General features: G+C 43.6%; 1 protein-coding gene across 1 annotated transcript in view; it reads left to right on the forward strand.

The window, feature by feature from the left end:
- ADAMTSL3 (ADAMTS like 3) overlaps positions 1-25922 on the forward strand; it is a 415333-nt gene that overhangs the window by 338762 nt on the left and 50649 nt on the right. The window contains exons 16-20 of the mRNA XM_084817237.1: positions 678-964; positions 10311-10440; positions 11859-12051; positions 14193-14372; positions 15467-15620. Coding sequence (XP_084673363.1) covers positions 678-964; positions 10311-10440; positions 11859-12051; positions 14193-14372; positions 15467-15620 — 944 coding nt within the window. The remainder of the gene's footprint in view (positions 1-677; positions 965-10310; positions 10441-11858; positions 12052-14192; positions 14373-15466; positions 15621-25922) is intronic.

The following is a 25922-nucleotide window of genomic DNA, read 5'->3' on the forward strand; positions in this document are numbered from 1 at the left end:
GGGTGGAATCATCACTTAGAGGACAACTAGTAGGAAAAAGAATCTGCTTGTTTTGCTGGGGAGCTGAATAATAACTATGGATTCCTATCACTTTGCATATGGTAAATTGAATTTATGTATGTGCATGGTGGATTAGCAAGGGGACAGGGAATCAATTTTTGTAGGCCGCGATTATACGTTTGCCATTTGCTGCTGTTGCTTTGAGCTGTCTTACAATCTGTGGCACTCTATTTGGGGAGGGACCATAGCTCAGTGGTAGAGCCCCTGCTTTACATGTAGAAGATCCCCGGTTCAATCCCTGGCCCCTCCAGTAAGAAGGATCAGGTAGCAGGTAAAAGTTGCTGCCAGACAGAGCAGACAATTCAGGGTTAGACAGATAGTCTGACTTAGCATAATGCCGCATCTTGTGTTCCATGTGTGTGCCATAACCATTAAAAGGTTCTTATCCTGTGCCAGTGCATTTGCAAGCAGAATTCCACGTACTACTGCAGCCACAACCTGGGCCACACCTGTCTGTTAGTTATGCAAGTGCTGCATATGTATAGGCCAGTGCAATTTTCCACTTTGATGGGCAGAGGAAAAAGTAATACATTTTTGCCATCCATTTGGAAAATGAAGGAAAATGTTTTATACTTCAGCTATACTGTCCAGATTCTTATGCTGTGGTTTAATTGCAGGTTTATCCCTGAGCCATGGTCCCCTTGCAGTGCTTCTTGTGGTCGCGGTATTCAGGTGCGTGATGTGAAGTGCCGTATTTATCTCGCATTTACTCAGACTGAGATGGAGCTGCCCGACGAAGAGTGTGAAGAACCCAAACCAATGGCTGAACGTACTTGTCACTTGGAATCATGTAGTGGTGATCCTGTCCCATTCATCCCAGAATTTTCACACTCTGAAGACGCTGATGTCGTCTATGACTGGGAATACATTGGGTTTACCCCATGCTCAGCTACATGTATAGGAGGTAAGCAGTTAATGTTAAAGATTTTTCAAACCTTAATCACAATCGTGCAAGTTGCAAGCAATTTTTTTAAAAAAATCTCTGCACGACGTGAAAGAACTGTACCACTAGTTAGCTGCAGATGTAAGGCTTCATCTCTCAAGCAGCCTCACCTAATGATGCTTCAAGCCTGAAGGGTAGGGCCATAGAGCATATGCTTTGCATACCGAAGGCAGTGGTGCAGACGGGTGATTTCAGACCTTGGACTTAATCGTCTTCGTAAATCATGATGGGGCCATGTTTCAGGTGAGTTTAAAATGCAGGATTGCGCATTCGCAGAATGCTCTGAGTATGTGCAATTCTGCATTTTAAACTCACTTGAATCATAGCACTATGATGACTGCAGGAATAAAATGGAGTTCGTTTCTGCAGCCCTGATGCCCTTATAACCTCTGCTCTCTGAGCAGTAATTTGGGGCCCTCCTGAGTTTGTGGGCCATGGGCTTTGGCCCCCAAGATCCAGTACTAGCTGTTCCACTGACAGAAGGTCCCAGGTTCATCTTTAGGTGGGCAACACTCCTACCAGAATCCCTGGAGAGCCAGTGTAGACATTATTGAGAAATAAGGAACAGTGCTCTGACGTGGTATAAGGCAGCTTCCTCTGTAGCAGAGGTGGGCAGAAGATAGATATCTGGATTATTTGCCATAGATGAGATAGGATTTTTGACTCCCAATTGTTTAACAGCAGCAACAAAATTACACAGACGCCCCAAATTATACTGCTGAAATGAAGTAAACTTGGAATAACCAGGAGTTTTGTGTGGAAGGACTGCGAGCGATGTTGAGTTCTGATATTCGAAAAGAAATTCTTGGGCCCGGAATTCTTTCATTCTATGTTTATGTCATTTGCACCAGGCTCTGGCTGGTGGATCTCAGGGGTCTGGTAACAAAATGAAGTAGATCCCACAAGCTTGAAGTCTGCATATATTCATTTGGAGGGACCACGTTTCAGTGGCAGAGCACATGCTGTGCAGGAGGAAGGGCCCAGGTTCGATCCCTGCCATCTCCAGCTGAAAGGACTAGCTGGCAGGCAAAGTTCAACCGCTCGGAGCAGGGCACCTCCAAGGCCACCCACAAAGCTCTCCACTCCCTGCCCTCCTTAAGAAACATTTTAAAATAAAAGCCTTGCAAAAATGTTAGGGCAGTCTTCTGTCTCTCCCTTCCTAGCCTCTAGCCTTGCTCTTTCTCTCACTTCTACCCCTTTGCCTTGCTATTTCCCCTTCCCACCCAGCCTCCAGCCTCACTGTTTCCCCATCACCACCTCTTTAGCTCACTGTTTCTCCCCCTCCTAGCCTCTAGCCTTGCTTTTTCTCTACCCATTTGCCTTCCTGTTTCCCCCTTCCTGTCAGCCTCTAGCTTCGCTCTTTCTCTCCCCGCTCTTTACCTTGCTGTTTCTCCCCCTCCCAGTCTTGCTGTTTCTCTCCCCTCTACTCCTTTGCCTTGCTATTTCTTCCTCCCTCCCACCCTCTAGCCTCACTGTTTCTCCCCACCACCACCTCTTTAGCTCACTTTTGATAAGCCAGGCTCCCATGGTAGCGATTATGTGGCTAGCCCCATCCTCCTTGGGAGGCATTTTGTGGTGGTGCCCACAGCAGTTTCTAAAATTCCTAAATGTACCCATGGGTCCAAAAAGGTTGGAGACCCCTGCCTCAGATCATGGACAGCACTGTCAGTTGGAGTAGACAGTACTGGGCCAGATGGACAAATGTTTCTACCTATTTGTGTATTTGGGTGGACAGGTTTTGCATGTTTTTGAAGCACTACAAAAAGCACAAGTAATGTACGTCAAGTATTAGGCTGAAAGCTAGAATACCTATGTAATGCTGTACCTACCATATTTTGATATACCCTCGTAAAAAACAGTCTGGTTCCCGATATCTCAGATATATTTTATATAAATTGCATTCCCCAGTCTGTTGAGCTCATGAACAAGGACATCATTCATTTTAAATTACTATTTGGAGGCAAGCATTTAATTTTTTTTTTCAAATTGCTTGCTAGCCCTAGCAGTTGAAGAGTTGATACTGTTGACTATTATTAAATTGCACTTGCTAATAAAAACACCTTTCTTTTTCCAGTGTCAATTTTCTTTAACTTTGTATTCCTAATGGGAGCCAGCAAAATGCTGCATCAATTGGATGTAATTGCTCATTGGGTAGAGAGACCATCTCTGAAAACTATAATAACTTAGCTATTATAATTTTTCAATATTTGTGGTATTATAAATTGAAACCATCAAAGCACTGTCAAGGGCTTGTATATTATATTATGATGACATAATAACTTGAATTCCTTGGAGAAGAGAGCTGTTCAGTTTGGGTTCACTGGCTGAATTAGAGTAGCACAAATGTGCTGTGCCACACTTAAGTACTTTTAAGTCCCTCTGAATTTGATGTGCTTTTAACTCTGGCGTGATCACACCGTTGTCTTCCAAAGGCTTTATTCTACCCTGTGGAGAATGAATGGACAGGCTTAGCTCCCAGTACTGTAGGCAGTGGGCATTTTGCCCCTCTTGTATGGGAGCTTGGTATGTCCATCACTGGGAAATCTGGTTCTTTTGCGGGTTGATGGAGTTCCATAGCATGTACGACTTGCTTTTCGTCTGTGAGCCAAGCTGTGGGCTGTTCCCCAAACTCTGGGAACCTTTTTGCACATATTTTTGGAAGTTTCTGCAATTTGCACAAATTTCTGAGCAAGTTGCTCAATTTACGACTAAAAATGTGCAAATTATGGCCAAATTGGAGCAAATTGTGACCAAGTTTGCACAAATTGCTCAGACTTTTGCACAAATTGCAGAAAAAAATATAAAATATTCCAAAAAATAAAAAGTGCAAAATTCCTGGAAAATCCACAGACAGGCCCAACTCACTGTGGATCCTAGGAAAATTCACTGAACTCCACCGCCAAACAGATTTCTCTGACATTCCTAATGGGAAGAGGACAGCTCCGGGGCCTAGTTATGGCAGAGCTAGGCCTTCACTCCTGCCTAATGCTCCTTCTGCTCTGTTGTTACATCTCAGTAGACAAGAAATAAAATGTTCCCAAGGTACAAAGTGCTGCATATTTACATGTCAATTTATATTAATTGATGTGGCATAAACTTGGCACTCAGCAAAAAGGCTGGTTACCACTGACCTGGAGCAGTGGTGCTGCTAAGTAAATTTAGACCCTGAACTTATTGGGTGGGGGGCTTTCAGATGGTCATTTCGTATTTCTTCAGCTGTGAAGCACACAACTAACATTTCTCTTTTCCCTCCCCTCTTCTTCTGCATTCCTGATGTTTTTGAGCAAGAACTTAAAAATAATAATACTCTGATCATGTACAGTTTTGCATTTAAAACTCTCTGAACTCATAACACCATTGCGACTACAGGAATAAAATGGAGTTTGCTTCTGCTGCCCTGATGCTAAACACATTTACTCAGAACTAAACACCATTTTGTTGCAGAAAAGGATAATAGATTGTTAAAGTAAATATAATAAAATTAATACCTGTAACTATGTACATGCCCAGCCGGCTACATCCTGACTATAAAATGTTTTGTAAAATAAATTGAAAGACGGAATCTGAGGCAAGCATCTTTATCCCCAGTGGACGTCTGGATTCTCTTGGTGGCCCAAGTACTGATGCTAAGCCTGTTTGCTGCTGCCCCAATCACCTGCCACTCTCTGGGTGGTCATTTGCCCCCCTGTCAGGGTTCCCCTTATGACCTGGCCCCCTGAGCAACTCCTTAAGGATTTCTTGCCTCCTTAAGAGTCCCACCTTCCTTCTTTTAAACTTCCCCTTCCCAATAATGTGAAGTTTAGGCTGTAGAGTCAGGTGACTGGCACGTCAGACACCAGGGTGTTAACCACAACAGCTTACTGGTAAATTAAAGCAAGCGAATTGCAACTAAAGGTATTAACAGAATAGAGCTGAGTGATACAAAAGGCATTAAGAGAAAATAAAGGTTGCAAAAACGGAAGTTCCTCTACCCTAGCTGCGCTTATACTTCTCCAGGGTGCTTCTTCCTGCTCCCTGTTCAGGCTGTGGTCTCTCTGACACTCTCCCCTGGCTTGCTCTCTCTGGTTCTCTCTCCCTTTATATCCCCTCCTTCCCCAAAACGGAAAGTACTGTTTCAGACCTGGAGAAATGAAACTTAACTCAGAAAAATGAAACTTAACCAGGGAAATGAAACTACTCTTCTCAGGGTTACCCCCTCTCAACACCCTGTCCCCTTCCAGGCTTCTTTCTTTTCCTGGCCTCTGTAGGCCTCCAACCTTCACCACCACCCCCTGGGCTTGGGGACCTGAACTTTGGCCCAGAGGGCCAGCCCGAGCTGCATCACTGCTTTGTGTCTTAGCGCCAAACTAGCCATTATCGTAATTGCATGGTTAGCATCCATACCTGGTTTGTTTAAAAATAAGTAATGCTAAGCACGTGTGTATGTGTGTGTGTGTGTGTGTATGTGATTTTCATTAGGACTGCACCATGCAGGCAGGAAAGGTTTAACTCTTTTCTCCCCAGTTGCAATCCCAACAAAAATTGCCCTCCCATGGTGCAGCAAGTTAACTTTAGGAAAAAAGTTCCCATTGGCACCAATGGAAGCTTTTTTTCTAACAATAATTGCCTTATAGGAAGAGGGGCTTTTGTCAAGCAGCCTCCCAATGAAAATCACCCTCCTCTAGTATTAAATGTTATACAAACCCAATATGGTTGCTAACTGCACAATTAAACTAGCATCTGGTTTGACCCTAAATTGCCCGTTACCAGCAAAACCTTTGTTCTGGTAGCCCTGACGAAGAACTCCTTCTTAAACCTGTGCATTTTCAACTGACCCTATCGTGTCAAAAGCATCCTAAAGTCCTTCTCCTTTGGGGGTTGGCATCCAAATAAACACTTAACTATTGTGTATGCCCCAGAGGAGGTGCTCTATGTCACATTGGATGAGATCAGACTAGGGATGGACAACTTCTTGGTGTTGGGGGCTGCATTGCCTGCCGAACCCACCAGGGGGCATGCCCTCCCCCACTGAGGGGTGCGCACACCTTGTTTACAAGCAGAGGCTTCTGGGAGTGTGATTCTGCTTCCAAACATGGTGGATAACAGAATGAAGCCGTGTTGACCTAAGGAGGGTTTAGGAAGAGAGATGAGAGCAGGAAGCATAATCTGATACGATGGGAGAACAGTACCCTTACTTTTAAAGAGAAAATTTGCACACTATCCTTATTTCTTCAGCTTAGCAGACACATATGTGCTGGGGAAATGGGGAGAGGAGACAAACTTGAGGAGGGGAATAAATGTAAAATAAATAAACATAACAGAAAACCAGCCTTTGGTTGCTGTCATGATCTTCTGTGCAAATGAGAAAAGTCTGTCTTGGCCAATGCTGCCTTTTAAAGGCTCTCCAGAGACTCAGGTAGCATTCTTTTCCTTGCCTCACTACTTGAAGGTTTATTAAGTGGAGGTGCCTGGGAATTGAACCTTAGACATGTGAAACATGTACCATGTCCCTGAATTACAGCCCCTTGAGAGATGTTATTGGCTTGCTCTAACAATAACGGTAAGTGTATTTTGCTGTTTTCAAGAGAAGTTGCTGTAGTATTGGTGGCATAACATCAAGTGTGGTTGATCTGTTAATGAAGAACAAGATATTCCTGCCAAAAGCTCTTTCCCAAGATGTGGCTTGGGTCATTCCCTTGTATGCCGTGGGTAATGTCCAGCTATGACATAATATAATTTTGAATGATTGGGGACAGATGGAAGTGGTTGCGATCCCATTATAAAAAGCACTTGTCACTCATATCTACGAACAAAAGCCCTCACCTATACTCTACCCAATTACCTGAAAGCCATAAAACACACGCTACTAATCGGGGGGGTGGGGCAGAGGGAGAGACATTTTCCAGTTCCAAGCATTTCCACAAAGTCAGCTAAAAATAAAAACGGACCTTTTAGAAACCAATAGAGTGTTGAGAAAGCCCTTCATGATGAATTAGGAGAAGAGGTATTTATGGCAATAATTGTTTAGCCATTGTACAGGTGAAAAAAATGGAATGGAATAAAACTCGAGGCTTTAATATATTCAACACAATAACAAGGCTCTGGATTTTTATTAGGAAATGCAGTGAAAGTATGAAGGTGCTGGAAACTTTGCAAATCTTTTAACAAAAGAGAAATATTAAGCTGTCTTGAAATCAGATTTGTAGCCCCTCTGAAGCCACTGGGGGAAAATGCATTTAGAAGGAAGGAAACAGATTCCCTGAACTATGACCGTTTTCGGTCTTGCGTATCACATTAGGTTTTTCCCCCTCCACATAGTACCAATGAAACCTCTGTAACAGAATGAACTTCAGTGCATTTCATTCACTATGACAGTGGTAATGACTTCTTGTTTTATTGCATTCTATATGCCTGAGAATTCCAAGGCAACTTTATAACCTGTAGAATGAACTGTGCCCTTCGTTTGCTGGCAAAATTCCCAATACAATGAGATGAGGATGAGGTGCGATAGCATTGCCAGTTTTCATGATCAAAACTCGCAACTCTGGGCCATACCAGGGCCATGTTTGTAGCAGACCCATCGCTTTAAGTGTGGCTCTGCTCGGATCACAGGCAAAGCAGTGATGGGATTATTTGGTAATGATGCCTCCTGTTAGAAAGGCAATTAGCAGAGAAAAAACAGACATAAAACACATACACACAAGGCCAAAAAAGAGACCACACCCTTCTTTGGTAGAGAAAAGGTAAAATGATTTTACTCCCGGTGTTCTTGTATAAATCCAAGTACAGCATAGAGTTTCAAAAAGAGTTTGTTCAGTCTATTTTGTGTTCCATTACAGAGGCAAGAGCAAGAGAGCAAACACGTATGGTCCCAGCAATGGTGGAAGTCGGTGCGGGGGGAAGCAAGGGGAGGAGCAAAAGCCAGAAATCACAGGAAACCACACTGTAGGCTATAGAGATCCTAAGGCTAGCTGTGATCAAAATTCTCATGAATGAACTAACTGTAACACTGCCCCCTTCCAGTAACTTGCAGACAAGGCTGCAATTCCCAACCAGCAGGAGATTGAGACTCAGTTTTAGAAACGTAGGAGCTATTTTGCACCATGTCAGACTGTCCATTTTAGCCCAGTAACATCCAGTCTGAATGGCAACAGCTCTCCAGGGTTGGAGGCAGAGAGAGGCCATCACATCTTTTTCACATCTCTGGCTATCTCCTTGTTTTTTTAAGCCGAAGATACCAAAGATTGATATTTATTTGCAGATGTCTATACTGCCCAGTAGCCAAAGCTCTCTGGGTGGTTCAAAAAACAAGACTTAAAACCATAAAATAATATGGTTTTATATTAAACCATGTAATTAAACATAATATAAAAGCATTAACATATTTAAAAGAGAATAAAACTAGAGTAAAATCCTAAGTAAAAGCCAGCAGCAATGTAAAGATCTTAATCTTTGTTGTTGGGTCTTTACAAAAATATGGTAAGCAAAGCTGGCAGGTCCTTGTCCCCAAGGAGCTTACACATGAATTTTCAGCAGTGGAGAAGACAACAGGGGGAGGAAGAAAGGCAGAGACAAGGGCAGCAAGACATGAATGTGAGCAAAAATTACATTAGCTTTGAAACAAAGCGATGAGGATGTAAGGACAAGCTAGATTTGTTGCAGAAGTCATGACAGCAGTCACCTGATAAGTTCTTTCTTTTTTTTTTAAGTGACATACCATCACATGAGGCTGCAGATTTGATCAAAACTGCATGGAGGGAAGGGGTGCTTAAACCTTTCCCCTGTGAGCTGTTTTTCCAATCAAAATTCCGCCACCACCCCAGCTGCTGTCTCATCTGTGCAGGAAAAAGAGCTTGGGCAGTCCATTTTGATTGTCAAATCACCCCATGGGGAAAAGGGTTGCACGCACACACACACAACTCTGATCAAATTCACAGTCCCCCATGGCTGCATTTCAGTATAATTATAACAAACAAGAAGAGATGGCATCATGCAGTTGTTATGAGAGGGCCCCATTTGGTTGTAGACAAATGATCATATAATTTTATAGTAAGAATTTGGGACATATTTCAGAATGTAACCGTTACATTACCATTTTATTAGATAAGGTGGAATCATTAATATGTTTAATTTTGGAACCAATACAATTATACACTCACATAACCTATTTTTACATCCAAAATCCACATATGATATGCATGGGAACTTTCATACCCTTATGCCCTCAACTCCTATATGGAGCTGAGATATTGAGCAGGGACAGGTCTTTGTAGTTGAGACCATCCAGAATGGTTACTGACTGAAGGAACTGTTGACTGCCTCTGGGGGTTCCTTCCTCCTTGCTGAGATTGGAAGTTGGACTCCCATTTATTAAGGCAAGAATCTTTAAGGCATCTATTTTGTATGGCACATAATGGCTGAATGCTGTGGAAGGAAATCTAGAAAAACAATGCTTTCTTGAGTAACTTGCCAGAGTCAGATGAGTCCGTTTATGGGCTAACATTATCATAGTTTTATTTTTGAAAGATTCAGACCACCTTAGTTCATAAGGATAAATGGTTCATCAGAGATAGATTGTCATGAAAATGTGTGTGCCAGCCAATTTCAAGCATATTCCCCATGGTTCAGCCTTTGAAAGAGTGGACAATACTTTCAGCAGTACCTTCAGGAGTTGACTTTTGTTTCCCTTAGAAAGGCATCTACCACCCTTCATTTTCCAACAATGCCCTCAGCATGTTTGGAGGGGAAATATAAAGGCATCCCTGGTTATGTGTTTGTGGCACTGGGGAATTAGAAGATGTAGTGCATTACCTGTTACATTGTCCCCTGTATAAGGCACCTAGGGCTTGTTTGGGGGGGGGGGATCTTTTGACAATAAGAGCTGGATGGCCTCTGGCTGACATTATCTGTGACTTGTTGGCAGATTATAGTAATTCCATCACAGACAAGAGGGAGGAACCATTTGCAGCAACAACACAGAAAATTCATCATAATTTTCTAAAAGGAGACGATCTGTTATAGACCTTTTGCAAATGTGTGTCACTCACTCTTCGGTTCGCTTCTATTGGTATTTTGTATTTTGTATTCTGTATTCCTGTATTTTATGTAGTATTGTATTTTGTAATGGCCTTTGTGCCACAGACAAATAAATTCAATTCATCCATATCCTTATGGGACCACTGGATCAGGACAAGTATGTGGAAGTTTTAGCTTTGTGTATATTTAAATTATGGCTTGATACTGTGTGCTCTAGAACTGTAACTTCTCTACAGTGCTTTGTTTCAAGGTATATTTATAATTTATAATATGTATTTACAATACAACCTAGGGACTCAGGAAGCCATTGCAGTGTGCCTACATGAGCAGACAAAGCAAACTGTAAATGATAGCCTGTGTGACATCTCGAAGAGACCTCCAGCAATGAGTCGTGTGTGCAATACAAGGCTTTGTCCTCCAAGGTAGGACTCTGCATTGTGGAAACTTGTACAACACCTGTTTGAGAGGTATCTGTTTGTCTGGGGTTAGCAAACCCGGATTAGATTGTACCAGGACAAGGCATTGCTGTTTGAAGCAAATGTCTGCAGAGGTTTTCTTTCCCTGGTAAAAACAGCCAAGATTGCTCCTTAAAACTTTTTGAATTTTAGTCTGTTTTTCTAACCTTCTGTCCTGCTGTAGCAGCATTCTGCCTGGCTCTCTTATGACTGAGAAACACGACCCAAGGAAGAGCTGTGAAGCTGAGGGTTGACTTGGTTAGCAATGTCTCTTATTGAGTTCTGTGAGACAAAGTACTGCTCTAAGCCATGAGACTCAGTGATGATTGGGAAGGTGACGAATATGGGGGTGGAGAAGTAGGGGACTTGGGTTGGGGAACAGATTAGATCTCCCCACTCCCCATTCTTCCCTTCTCCCCAACCTATTATTCTTTTAGCCAGGACATGAACATTCACACTGAATCAAATATTGGCAGATAGCCAACTGTTTGCCATTCAAATGACATCTGCAACTTTTGAGTGTGAGATTCATATCTCGAAGCTGCAGAGCAGAAGAGCCTTGTCTTCCATGGCATCGAACCTCAGTGCTGTATAATGCTGATGGCTTCAAGGGGAACTGTGAGAGGATCTTGGGAGCCAATGCTCTAGCTGTGATGTTAGAGCAACAGACTCTCCATGTAAGACCTCCAGTGGAGACACTCCACACCCTGCTGGCCACAGGAAGGATTGTGCTGGAAGTTGGCTAATGCAAACGTGCCCTAAAGAATGCATAAAGTTGGGTGAAAAGAAAAGAAATAGAGCGAGAGATTGCCTAACCATTTCCAGACCTTTTGTTTTGCTCTTAGTGCAATTATTCATCAAAGTGCCCCTTCGATATGTAGGGTAGGGAGACATTGTTCTCCGTCTCTCATGATACTAGAATGGGGGGTCATCCCATGAAGCAGATTGGTGGGAGATTCAGGACAGATAAAAGGAAGGAGTTTTTCACACAGTGCATAGTTAAACCACGTAATTCACTTCCAGAAGATATAGTGATGGCCACCAATTTGGATGGCTTTAAAAGGGGTTTAGAGAAATTCCTGGAAGAGAAGGATATCAATGGCTTATAGTCCCGATGGCTTTGTGCTACCTCCAGTACCAGAGGCAACAAGCCTATGTACACCAGTTACTGGAGAGTGTTGTTGCACTCATCTCCTGCCTGTGGGTTCCCCGTGGGCAGCTGGTTAGCTATTGTGTGAACAGAATGCTGGACTAGATGGACCCTTGGTCTGATCCAGCAGGGCTCTTCTGATGTCCTGTCTTATCATGCCCAGTTCTGATCCCCATGTGCTGGTTAGCATGCGGTGTTAATGTTTAGAGCACTGTTTGATCATCTCTTGGAACAGGTGGCAGGTGGGGCCCTGGAGACAGTGTTCTGCCACTTGTGGCATTGGCATCCAGACCAGGGAGGTGCGCTGCCAGCAACATGGAGGATCAGTTGCTGGGTCTGAGAACTGCAAAGAGCGAAAACCTCATGCCTTGCAAGCCTGCAACCAGATTGATTGCCCCCCAGTTTGGCATGTTGAAGAATGGCAACAGGTATGATGGGCTGCTAAAAAAAAATGGGGGGAGTAACCTCCAAGCAGAACAGAAGTGCCTTCAATTTACACTTTTTGATGAATGACCTTTCTAGACTAAATTAAAGACTTGTGAATTTCGGAGGTCTTCCTTGAATGAAAGGCATAGCCATTAGACATTAAACAGCCAATGAAATGGTAAATCTGTTCCTGGACTGTATCGGTTTAGACTGCAGATGGAGGTCACATAGTTGAATGCTTCTCCATTATTTTTTCCCCCTGCATATGTAAAAGCAGTATATCAGGGAGAAGGACACTACAATCAACTTCTGAGGCCTTCCTCCTAGTGCCTCCTCCAAGGGTGGCAATGTCAGGGTGGACACTGAGCCCATAGAATCCCAGAGTAGTTCTGATTCGGAGGAAGAGCAGTCGCTCCTGGGAGAGGAGCGCGCCCCTTTTTCCCAGGGCCCGCAGCTGCCAGAGATTCCTCCCACCCACATTCCTAGATTAGAAAGCAGTCCAGGGAGTGACCCAGCACCGATAGCAGACTGGTTAGATGCGCGGCGCAGACGCAGAGAGCGGTGCCAAATGGAGAGCGCGGAAAGGAGGCGTAGCGCCCGGTTGGCGCTCAAAGAACGGTTTCGCCCAGAGGATCCAAGGGAAAAGGGGAGGGATTCTCCCTAGTCCTTATATTCAGGGGAATGCCAGTAATTGCTTTTCAAACGGGGACCAACTGTTCTAACTTAGGGCATAGGGATGCTGCTGCTCAGATCTAGTTGCTACCTGTAGAGCTGTTAAGTTGTAAAAGAAGAATAAAGCTTTGAAAAGAGTCCCTTTGTCTGTGTCTGGACTTGGCTACTGGATTAGACTGAGAGCCCTCCAAGGAGCCCTTGACAGGCAACAAGGGTGAGGGCCTTCTCAGTGGTGGCCCCCCGTGGAATGAGCTCCCCACTGAGGCCTGCCTGATGCCAACATTGTCATCTTTTCAGCACCAGGTTAAGACTTCCCTCTATTCCCAGACATTTAATGGCATTGTCAGGAGGTCACCCCTGCTGCCTTCTGAAATCCTCAGGTAGCCAGAATCAACATGCAGACAATAGGGCTCTTTTCCAAGGCTTTATTCCCATTCAGCCTAATGACGTTTACAGATGCTAATTGCTTGATCCTATGAGTGAGACCTAAGAGAGTTGCCTACTCGGGGGTTCTAACCTTAGGAATCAGTTGATCTCTGTTTGGAGGGGAACGCGGGAAACCACTGTACTTATGAGCTAGGAGGAGAGAGTCCACCCCTTTCCCATGGGGCATCGGGGCGCTGCTGTTGCCGTCGTGCCAAGCGGGCTGAGCGCCGCCTCTCAGCACCCGCATCTCGCGCTTGAGGGTGCGCCGGCACCTAGCATCCAGAAACTGCTGTTGCACCTTCCTCTCCCTGCCAGGGTCACTATCACTCTCAGGAATGTGTACCGGGAGGGACTCTCCCCCTGGCTGCTCCTCTGAAATGCGCGCGGGTTCCTCTCCCGCAGTTTCTAACTCTTCCTCAGAATCAGAACTGCTTTGGGGCTCTCTGAGCTCCGATCCAACCCTGTCAGGCATATGAGGGGGCACTTATGCCAGATGTCTTGAACAGGTTTGTTATTGAAATTGCTAACTGATATTTTTTTAAGCTGTTTAAATTGTTTTATATTTTGTCTGTTAAACATTTTTTAGACTGTGTTATTATAATGTTGTATAATTTTTATAATGTTGCGGTTTGTATTGTGTGTGTGTGTGAATTGTTGTGAACCGCCCAGATAAAATAAATAAATTAATAAGGCTTGAATTCTTCTCCTTGGCATATAGCTCTTCTATATGCAATGATGTGTTGTTTTGTTTAATATGGAGGAGGATTCAGTCATGTGATCCCCTACCTGCAGTCTGAAGTGGTACAGTCACCTAATGCTTGTATGTCCTAGACCTCAAATACTCTGGAGATCAATATAACCAGGCAATGCCACATACAAATATAGTTCTGGCCTAAAGCATTTGAGGAAGAAGTTGCCACAGCCTCACTGGTTATTGAGGTGTATTTGAAACACTGGATCACAGGCAGCACCATAAATCTATGGATAAGAGTCTGTGCATACCCATGATTTCTGTTCATCTCATCCCCCACCCCTCCTCCTCTAGTGCTCCCGTACATGCGGTGGAGGCACCCAGAATCGCAAAGTGACTTGCCGGCAGTTGTTGATGGATGGAAGCTTTGTGAAACTCGCTGATGAGAAGTGTCATGAGCCTAGACTGTCCACTCACAAACCTTGTGCTAAAACAGATTGCCCGCCACAGCTGATCTTGGGAGAATGGTCCAGGGTGAGTAGCTTAAAATAAGACTGCATTTTAAGGGTGTAGCTTTGCCAGCCTATTCTCCCGCCTCATCCCAGAGCTTGGATTTCCATCACATGTACTCTGATGCATCCCTGGATTAATTAACATGGGGTACCTTGGAAGGATGGGGGCAAATTTTGTTCAGTGACCTACCTAATCTGTACTTCCCAACCTACATCCAAACCTTCCCCAACCTGGTGACCTCCAGATGTTTTGGACTGCAACTCCTAGCATTCCAGCTCTGCATTCCTGAGCATTGGCCATATGCTGACTGGCGCTGATGGGAGTTGAAGTCCAAAACATCTGGAGGGCACCAGGTTGAGGAAGGCTACTATACATGAACTGAAATGCAATTATACTTCTATATTCACACTATTCCAAATTTTGCAGTGCAGTTCTCCAGTTAAGCATGCATACAAAAATGTGTATGCTAGGAGAAAGCACGCTCAAAAAATTGTATATTACTGAAAATAAGAACTGCAGTACGGTAGGGAAAATTGCTTGCAAAAATGTGTGTATTATGCAAAATTTCATAGAAAAACACATATATTAGGAGAAAAGCCCATGAAAAATTAGTGCAGATTTTCATGTGACTTAAAAAATAAAATCACAGACTGATGTGAAAACAGGACCAAACATAAGGCTGAAAAAATGAAGAACCAAAAGAAACTGAAATCGACATTTTTGTCCATCTGTTGTTGTTGTTCAGTCGTGTCCGACTCTTCGTGACCCCATGGACCATAGCACGTCAGACCTTCCTGTCCTGCGCTCTCTCCCAGAGCGTGCTCAAGTCCATATTCATTGCATCCGTGATGCTATCTAGCCATCTCATCCTCTGCCGTCCCCTTCTCCTTTTGCCTTCAGTCTTTCCCAGCATCAGGGTCTTTTCCAGAGAGTTTTCTCTTCGCACTAGGTGGCCAAAATATTTGAACTTCAGCTTCAGTATCTTGTCCATCTGCAGTGCCCTGTGAAAGAGCAACCCTTTGAAAATGGGGTGAGGAACAGCCTTCTTTTATTTAAAGTTAGAGCACCTGGGACAGGATACCAAAATCACTTTGACTACATCCTTCCTTTTGCAGTGCTCTGTAAGCTGTGGTGTTGGGACACAAAGGAGGAAATCCACCTGTCAAAAGCTCACAGCCAAAGGCCGACATGTCATATTAAATGGATCAGCATGTAGCAGCTTCCTAGCATCCTCGCTTGTAAGGCCATGTCACATGAATGCCTGCAACAGTAAGTGACACTTTTCCAGCTTGCCAGAGAGAAAAAGGTCCAGACCTATTATTTGCAGGACTGTGGGTGGTCTCTGTTTTAAAAACAACATCTCAACCAAAGCAGAAATTTGGCAGTTTCTGTGCCAAACTGAATTTGATGGCCTGTATAAATCTTAACACAAAATAATCATATTTGGATGATGTTTCTGAAGACTGCACAATTTAATCTGCCGTTGTTATAGTTTGCCTAATGTATCCAGTTTTTGCTAGTCGTGGGGAAAAGAGACATGCTGTATGGGGTACTGAAGTCACATCTCTAGACTAGTGGAAATCTTATTCAGCCATTTGTTCAGCTTTGCCACATACATCCAAGTGTCTATCATAAGGATTAAACATTTACTTTAAATAATTGAGATCCCTAGGAAGCTGATTTCCACACTGAGTGCAATACTACATTCAGCACTCCCACAGAATTGTCAAATACACCGATATTTTTGTTAGAACAGCAGTCTCACTTTTTTATTATTATTATTTTAAGAACACTTGAGTAGATGTCATCTTGATCTGGGGATTTCTTAATTTTTAATTTGCCAGTCTCACAAGAACCTTAGTGCATCACCTTTATTTGGTTCTGTCTTCAAACTCCTTCCCTGAAAAAGTCAGTTCATGGGCAGATATTTGTCCTATATCTTCCATAGTGAAGTCAGATGCAAAGAATTCGTTCACCTTTATGGCAATATCCTTGTCCCCTTTGGGTTTGCAGGAGGCAACCCCACATCATAGGGTTTTATAAACTCACCAACAAGTGACTGAGGAAGCTGAGGGCTGCATCAGTTTGTCAACTTTATTGCACTTTGATACAGTATCAGACAAGGTAGTTAGTTCACACCATTATCCTTTGAGTCAGGCCATGGCCTTTATGGTTTGGAATTCCTCTACTTTCTTCCTCCTTCACACGGAGCTTTTATCCTGCTGTTGAGATTGCTCACTCACAGAAATTTTCTGGTCCTTCAGATGATGTTGTGAACCTCCAGGGCACATCCAGAGGTATTTCCTGGTTATTTCAACTCAAATAGATCCGGAACTAATGAACTATCTTTTAAACTTGGAATGTTACACAATTAAAACAGCCACTAGATGGTGCTGTTTCATTGAGTTCTATGGAGCCTTGAAAATTAAAAGCTTCACCTCTCAGCAATCATGTGGTTGCAGTCTGGGAACCCGCTGTAAAAGCATAAAGGCAACCTAAAGGGGGGACTGCGGGGGTTTTCTTTAATGTAAAAGCAGCCTTAGTCTCTGGGCCACTTTTTGCCTTAGATCCCCTCCCAAAAGTAATTGTTTTGGTACCTCCATTTTAAAAGAAGGATCATGAAGGATCAAATATGATCATTACATATTTGCTTCCTTTCCCTCCTCCCCTTTCCCCCTTATGTGCGTCTTCCATATGTTTCATTGATCTAGCTCCTCTTCTTGCGGTTTTTCCTTTTACATGGAGGGAACTCAAACAGAACACAAACAGGGTAATTTGATACCTCATTATCTCTGATCTATTTAAAAAATGGAATAAAGGTCATTTGTACAGGAGATGCCCTGGAGGTTAATGGATGTCATCTAAAGGGCCCGCAAACTTCCGTGAGTGAGCAACCTCAATAGCAGGATAAAAGCTCCGTGTGAAGAAGCCCTAGTGCTCCTGCTTTAATTTTTCTCTTGGTGGGCTTGCTAGCCCACCACAGCTCTTTTATTTATTTGTCTGTATTTTATTTAAAATTATTTATAGGCCACCTTTAAGGGCAGAACCCTCTCAAAGTGGCGTACAAGATAAAATGTACAGAAATATACAAATAGGCAATAAATAAATATACTATAAAATGCTATAAAAAGCGATTACACCAATAAAACCAGCTCACAGATTAGGGGAAAGCTAGCAAAAACAGGTGAGTCTCCAGGACCTTCCTGAAGACCTGCAAAGAAGGAGCTTGACAAACCCCTGATGGAAGCTGATTCCAGAGGTGTGGAGCTACCACTGAAAGGGTCCTCTCCCTGGTACTCACTAGCTTAACCACCCTTGGCAGTGAGCAAGCAAGAATGGCTTCCATTGATGACCTCCAGTTGCAGGCAGGTTGATATAGGAGAAGGTGGTTCTTCAAGTAACTTGGGCCCAAACAATTTAAGGCTTTAAAGTTTAAAAAACAGTCCTTTAAATTGGGCTCAGAAACACACTGCTCCTCCTTTTCTGAGGTCTCGTTCTGTGCCAAGTTCCTCTCCATATACTCTTTTCTAGATCTCTCACAATCCCCATTCTTCTGCAGCACCTCCTTCATTGCTTTGTCATCGATGGGTTCACCCACTGCTAATGTTCTCTGAATGCAATAATGTTCATGTGACCTTTGGTGTCAGCTTTCAAATGCAAAGATTTTGCAGTCACCTTTTGATAGTCTGTGACTGCAGACACACAGTAATATTCGATACTTGGCAGTGGATTTGCAACAGAATGTAGTGAATTTCATTTTGACATCGTTCATATAGCTAATCAAAACACACATTTTAAACTTGGGTGTCAACTTTCAGTTCCAAAAGGTGGACAGTGAATAGTTGAGATTGGATTCTGGTATTGGAGTCAATGTTGAAAATTTGCTGGATTTCAAAATTCTGCAACGCTTCATTTCAGCTCTATGTCATTTACCAAATATAGGTATCTTAGATATATTCCCAAGTCGTTACTGTAGCCAAGAAATAACTATGACTTTGGGACCCACAAAAAAAGAGGCAGTCAGGTAGATTCAGGCTGTAGTAAGTCTGGTCCAGTCAAGTAGGTGAGGTCCGGCAAGGTAAGTCATTGACATTGGTATAGTCATCATGGCAGGTTCTGGTGAGTAGCAGTCAGGACCCTGGATAGCTTCTGATGGGCTCTGTTAGCTGAGCTGTAGAGAGCTGTTGTCTCAGCAACAGAATGGAGTAATTTGATTCCATAAAAAGAGTGGCAGGGCCTCACCTTCAAGTGGTTCTGCTCCACTGGAAAAGTTGGCTGCAATCCTTAAAGGGTTGGTGGCCAATTCTGCAGTCACACTTTCTCATAATGCTAGAACCAGAATACTAGAATATGTTGTAGAGCTGGACAAAGTGCAGAAAAGGGCTGGAGCAACTCCCCTTGGAGGGAAGGCTACAACAGCTGGGGTTGTTTAGTTTGGAGAAAAGGTGAGTAAGGGGAGACATGATAGAGGTGTACAAAATTATGTATGGTGTGGAGAATGTCAATAGGGAGACATTTTTCTCCCTCACTCATAATACTAGAACCAGGGGTCATCCCATGAAGATTGGTGGGAGATTCAGGACAGATAAAAGGAAAGACTTCTTCACACAGCACAAAGGCAAACTATGGAATTTGTTACCATGAGATGTAGTGATGGCCACCAATTTGGATGGTTTTAAAAGGGGGTTAGACAAATTCATGGAGGAGAAGGCTATCGATGGCTACCAGTCCTCATGGTTGTATGCTGCCTCCAGTATCAGAGACAGGATGCCTATGTTGCTGGGGAACATGGGCAGGAGGGTGCTGTTGCACTCATAACTTCCTTGTGGGTTTCCCATTGGCAGCTAGTTGGCCACAGTGTGAAAAGGATTCTGGGCTAGATGGCCCCTTGGTCTGATCCAGCATGGCTCTTTTTATGTTCTTATGTTCCCATGCTCTTGTGTGGCTGTGGAGCAGAAAAGGCTACAGGGAGTTAGTCTCCGAAGACTGGGGATGATGAGAGAGCCACATCCTCAAGCCAGGAGGGTATAGAAGGGGATGCCAATGGCTTCCCCCCTCCCCAAGTGGGGTAACCTGTGATTTATCCAGATCTGAATCCTCCTTGGGGAAATGTTGGTGTATGGATAAAGGGAACGTGAAACCCCTTTGCTATTCCCACCAGTGCCAGTAGACATTACAAAATACAAAGCTTTACTACAAGTGAGTAGCTTCATCCTGACCTCTCCTGAGAATACTTTCTTCGTAGCACAGAAGCAATGAGAAATGTATTATCAATATAGAGCTGGTACAGGGCATGAATGTATGAGCCTGGAAGTCCCTGGTTCAGATCTCACTTGTAGGGTTTTATTTTTATTTAAAGGGTTTGTACCTCACTTTCCTTTAAACAAACAAAAGACACATTCAAAGGCAGCTAACAGCATAAGGTTAAGATAATTTAAAAAAAAATTAAAATTTCAGTTGCAAAAATAAGCAGCATATTATAAAACTAAGAAGCATGTTTATTATTCAGTTTGCTTTATTTCTCAGCCTCACCTTGCATTTTTGTTATGGAGATAATAATGTCTTATAGGCACAGGTGCATAATGTGTTCAGTTTGATGACTCACACAACTCTCCCCACACCCACCCAGCCATGTATGGTATCCCATTGAAGACTGAGTTCCCCCCTCTTTTTTTCTGTGGCCTATGTCCAGCAACATAGACAAGCCCACCTTACAGGCTTGTTGTAAGGATGGCTAACATAATGCAGGTACAGAGTTTGAGCACTTAGGAAAAAATAGGCGAGCTCTCCCAAGCTTGTCTTGAATTAACCTGGAAATTACCTGAGTGCTTTTGGCAGAAAAGAGAGGAATTCAGATAATTTTTCTGGGCCAAGCTGTAGATTACTGGCCCGTCCCCACTGTCCCCCAAAGCTGTCTCCCAAACCTGTCCCCATCAGCCTCCACAACACATTCCCCTCTTCCATTTCCTGACTTCTAATCTGCAGAGACAAGAGGAGATTTTCTTCCCTTTCCCTTCTCTAGGGATGTCAAAGAAATCTGCAACAGACTGAAATGAGTTCAGATTTCTGTGAATCCGACCTGCGGATTCTGCAGCGGACCAGCTTTTTCCAAATTGCGCAGACTTGCAGACCAGTTTTTCACTTTGGGAAGGGATTTGAACTAATTCATTAGTGCATTTGCAGAAGCATTCATGTGCCTTTGCGCTGATGTGCATTAGCGCAAGTAGAATGGAATTCTGGTTTTAAAGATCCAATTCCATCAATGAGCAGACAATGGAACAAAAGACAACTGACGTTGCACGAAACACAGATAGGACGGATTTAGCAAAATCCGTACATCCCTAGTCCTCTCCACCATTCTGACATGCTGGGTAGCATGTCAGAGTGGTGACATGCATGGGGACCATGACAGATGTAACAATTGCAGCAGCGCTTGGCAGTGCTACATTTTCCATAGTCCCCTGGTGCACTGTTACCTAATGCATCAGAGTGATGGAGGAGAGGGAGGGAGGGAGGGAGGGAGGGGAGGGAGGGAGGGAACCTCCCTCTTCTCCTCTTGCTGTGTGCCTCTACTTTTGATCCTATAGTTGATTAAACATAAGGGAAGCGGGGAGGAATTTTGGGACCTAGGGCTGACAGAGAGGCTTTGGGGACTGGAGAAGGTTAGCGGAGATGGATCTGGGGCAAGCCAGAAATTCTTCTCCAGTTCCAGTTTTGTTCTACTATGCAGTCCAACCCTATGCATATTTATTCAGAAATGAGTCCCACATTCCACTTAAAGTGTGCATAGGAGTGTAGCCTTATTATGATGATCATGATCCAGTGCACACAGGAGACAGAAAGTTTTTCGTTCTATCTTTCCTTACTGCCAAAAGTCTTGAAATGGGTGTCTGCAGCTTGATAATGTGGTTGTTTTTCAAAGCGCCTTTAAGAGTGGTAAGTGAACATGTAAAATAATAACCAATTAGATGTCTGACTGGTCTTTTGTGCAAACAGATGCTGGCTGCTCTCCTGAATGTGCTCGCTTTGGCAGCAGCAGAACCCTGCTGAGGTCAGTGGGCCTCTGCCAGCATAAGCACATTTAGCATTGCAGCCACTGTGTCTGCTTGTGAAAAGATATGCAAGTGCCATTGCCTTGCATAGATGTACGTGCATAATTCCCCAGTCTAAACCCATGGATTCTTTTCACCTTTAAAAGGGGCGAGTGAACCTCAATATTAATTACTTAATATTAGAGGCTACTTGGCCAAAGCCATACCGTCCAAAATGGCCAGGATCCAAAACCCATTCAAATGTGGCCAGTTGGATTTTGCTGTTGTTGCTTTTCTCCCCCCTGCGAAGAGCAGTCCTCCATGCCATATCACACTCTGCTTTTGAAAGCACGTTCCCCCCGCCCCACCTCCAGTTACACAGTCATTTTGGCACTGACTGTGCACTCCATGAGGAGCTGCAGCCAATCCAGGTGAAAGGAAACCCTCTTTCACACAACAGCATCGTTAAATGATGGAACTCACTGCCGCAGGATGTGGTGATGGCCACTAGCTTGGAGGGCTATTAAAAAGGGGTAGAAAAATTCATGGAGAATATAAACAGCTAATAGCTATGATGGCTAAATATAGCCTTTATATCCAGACCAGTACATCTCTCTGAATACCAGTTGCTGGGAAAGAAACAATGCGGGAGGGCTCTGTGCTTCATTCCCTGCTACTTGGAGGCTTCTCGGAGGCATCCTGACCAGCCACTGTTGGAAATAGATTGCTAGGCCAGATGCCACTGACTCTTGGTCTGATGCAACAGGATACTTCTTGTGTTATTAGGATGCGTGCATCTGTATGATGCATGTATTTGTTGCATGCACACATCACATTTTAGACATAGGTTTAAAAAAATGTTAGGTGTACACACACACAAAATGGGAAGCATGTCTGGTCTCCATTTGTGGCACTGTGTGTTCTGCATTGTATAAGCCAGCCTTCCCTAGCATGGTGGCCTCCAGATGTTTTGGACTACAACTCCCAGCATTCCTGACCATTGTCCAGGCTGGCAGGGGCTGATGGAAGTTGAAGTCCAAAACATCTGGAAGGCACTATTGGAGTATGTTGGTATAAGTTGTCCTGTTGTCTGGGGAGGCCCAGTCAGAGAGTGAGTGTGAGTGTGAGTGTGTGTGTGTGTGTGTGAGAGAGAGAGAGAGAGAGAGAGAATATATAGCATTTGAGCAGAGTGTTCAGCCTTACAGAATCTAAGTGGTGGTCTTTGCACCAATTATCAGCTGGGAGGCCAGGTGCAAAGCTCAGCGCAGCTGATTCAGTACTAGCTGTTTGGAGACCTGTGTTTTTCCCCACAAAGAGACAGGCAGCAGGTGTGGGGGTCCTATGCAAGCCTCTTCTTGAATTTAATGGCCTTCCCTGGCTGCTTGGCTACATGTCTTAGCTCCGCATTAAATGCAACTCACCAAACAAAATAGGAGCTAGAGTAATTATTGGTTCGTACATAATATAAAACTTCTTTTCTTGGACTTCATTGCCAGTGAACATGCCAAGATCCTGAGGTACAAAACACCACTTTTAAATAAAGCTCCACGGACTTAAAGGAATGTCCTTGGCGCAGCATTTAATAAAATATTTTTTGAGCTGCATATCTATCTGAATTTAATTAATTGTGGATATTTGCATGGCAGTGTGTCCAGTCTGCAAATTGCTCAGTGGAGAGTGATGTTAAAGAAATATTGTCAACTTCTCCTATTGTAAGAAGGAATGTAGCATGGAGAAACACAAAAGGGTGATGATGGTTTGGGAACATGTTTTTTTTTTTTTTTAAAGAAAGGAGGCCTAAACAACAATCATCTCAAATCACTTACTTTACGATTTATATGATTTATTTATTTATTACATTTCTATATTGCCCAATAGCCAAAGCTCTCTGGATGGTTCGCAACAATTAATCACTACCTCAGAGCCAACCTACACAATCAGCATAATCATATGGTGCACCTCTTGTTGGATTGTACCTTCTTAGACTGCAGGGTGAGAACACATGGTTGAACATTCCCCTATATTGCATGCAGAAAATTAGCACTTCACTACCTGCGTGCAGAAAATTAGTACTTCAGGGAAAATTCTCCATGACATACTAGTTTTCTTTGCACAGGATTTTGTTTTTTATGGAGGAATATGCAAACATGCCATGTCTCACCTATAGTCTGGAACAAGAGCTGTGCCACAATCTAGTAAGAAATATACCACATGACTAGATATTGTGTGGCTCAACTCTGATGTTAAATGGAATTTGCAAGAATATAGGGGAGATCTCATCTCTCCCACTTGTCACAAGGGGAAAAGGTCAATACCAGTTCTCAGACACTGCCAGTTTGAATGTTGCATCAATGTGGAATGCTTCTGTACGTAAAAAGGTGGTGTCACAAAGCATTATTTTGAAACATGCATGTCTGGCAGCTTCTCACCGTGTGAAACCTGACACAACAGATGCTTGTGTGTTCTGCACAGATTAGACTTTACATATTATAAACATTTTTTTAAGAACACACACATCTGTACTGGAAAAATGTAATGAGTGAAAGCGAGCATAAAACATTTCGTCACCCCTAACAAGTGGGCCAGGATCCACAGCCCAGCGTTGCACTAATGTTAACACAACATTTGTTTTTAAAGAGAGAGGGAAATAGAAAGACATAGGAGAGCAAGAGAGAATATGTTTAGACTACAGATTTATATCAGCTCATTGCTAGTTTATTTGCCATGGCTTCCCATCCCCACCCTGTCTCCAAATTCTGGGAATTTGTAGTTTCGGGCAGGTGCTAAGAATTCTGTTAAAAACCTGCCCTGAGAAAGACAGAGAGAGAGAGAGTGAATGAGAAAAAGACACATGCAAACAGTGTTTCAGGTTCCGGTTAAAGGTGGGTCCCTATCTGAATTGGTTGTAGACTATTGCTGGACAATGTTGCAAGGAATCCTTCACATCTCTCCGTGCTAAAGCACCTGCTTGTCATGCAGAAAGGCCCAAATTCAATCCCAGGCATCTCCAGGTGGGGATGGGAAAGAGTCTGAAACTCTGTCAGTCAGTGTCAGTAATGTTGAGCTATGGTCTGATAAAGCAGTTTCCTATGCTCCTATCACATGCTGCCCTTGTTAGTGCAGTGTGATATAACCGACGTAGACTGTGAGAATGTGGTTTAATGGATGTAACGGACGTGGACTGCCTATGTTCAAAGCCCTGCTCAGGCAGAAAGTGTATTGGGTGACTTCAGACCAGTCACTGGGCCTCATCCTAACCTACCTCCCACAGTTGTTTTGAATTTAAAAGGAGACCGTGTCTCGAAGTCTTTGGCCAAAAGGTAGGATTAAAATATGAACAATGCCCTTAAAAATATTGCAGATTTGTGCAACCATGTGAGTTGCTTTTACAATCAGGCCAGACCTGAGTTATAGCTATGTTAAGTCAGCAGAGTTACTGATTTCGCTTGCCAAGGGTCTGACCCACAACGTCCTGCACTATATCTCCTTGGACTTCATTCAGTCATGCCTCTGATTTTTCTAAGCCATTTTTCTGACTGCAAGCTTCCAAAGCGGCTCACAAAGTTAAAAACAGGCTTAAAATGACAGTGCTAAAACAATGAAATAGGATAGAAGTGAGCAAAAACACTCAATCCTGTAAAAACAAAATCAGAGAGCCAGGACAAGCAATCAATCAAGGCGAAAGGCCGGATGGAATAGTCTTAACATCCTGTTGAAATGCTCGTAGCCTAGGGGCCATATGAACCTCCAGGGGAAGGGAGAGAATATAGTTCACTGTAGGACACATGCTTTGCATGCAGAAGTCCCCAGACTCAATCTCTGACATCCCCAGTTTTTAAAAAAGGATCAGTTAGCAGGTGATAAGAGAACAGAATTGCCCAAAAGCTGAAAATGCATCACCACATAAATGAGGGCAAAAGAGAACACTGGACTGCATAACATTTGCATATGCTAATTTATAGGTGTAGATGCCAGGTAAGGAATAATAACGAATAGAAATAGAAATTCTGTACATCTCCCCAGAGTAGGGAAGACTGTGACCAGGTGACTCGTATGCTTGCTCAGTCTGCAGTCCAGTTGCCAGTTCTTGAGGGGCAACTTCAGGGCACCTACTCTAGCATTATCTTTAAGCATGGAGTGGTCAGCCCTTCAAACAGAGGACAGTCCTCTGTAAAGTAGAACATAAAGTAGAACCCCAAGGCCTCTGCCTGAGATGCTGGAATGCTGCTGCCAGTCAGAGTAGACAATGCTGGACAAATAGTCTGACCTGGCACATGGCACCTTCCTATGTTCGTAAGAGAGTCCCACAACCCCTGGGGCCACTTCCGAGAAGGCTCTGTCCCAAGTCACAGTCAGCTGTACCTCTGATGGCAGTAAGAAACAAAGCAAGCCACTAGCAAAGATCTTAATGTGTAATTCTGTTGTGGCAAATTGAGAGGCTCTGTACATGTACCTCTTTTCCTTCAGCTCCCAAAATATGACAAGTTTTTTTCTTTCTCTCGAACTAGCCATCTATGCACATGCAGCAGACCAGCCAGCC

The sequence above is a fragment of the Heloderma suspectum genome, chromosome 11 (genome assembly GCF_057233095.1).
Source record: "Heloderma suspectum isolate Gila_16-S chromosome 11, 16-S_ref, whole genome shotgun sequence".
NCBI lineage: Eukaryota > Metazoa > Chordata > Lepidosauria > Squamata > Helodermatidae > Heloderma > Heloderma suspectum.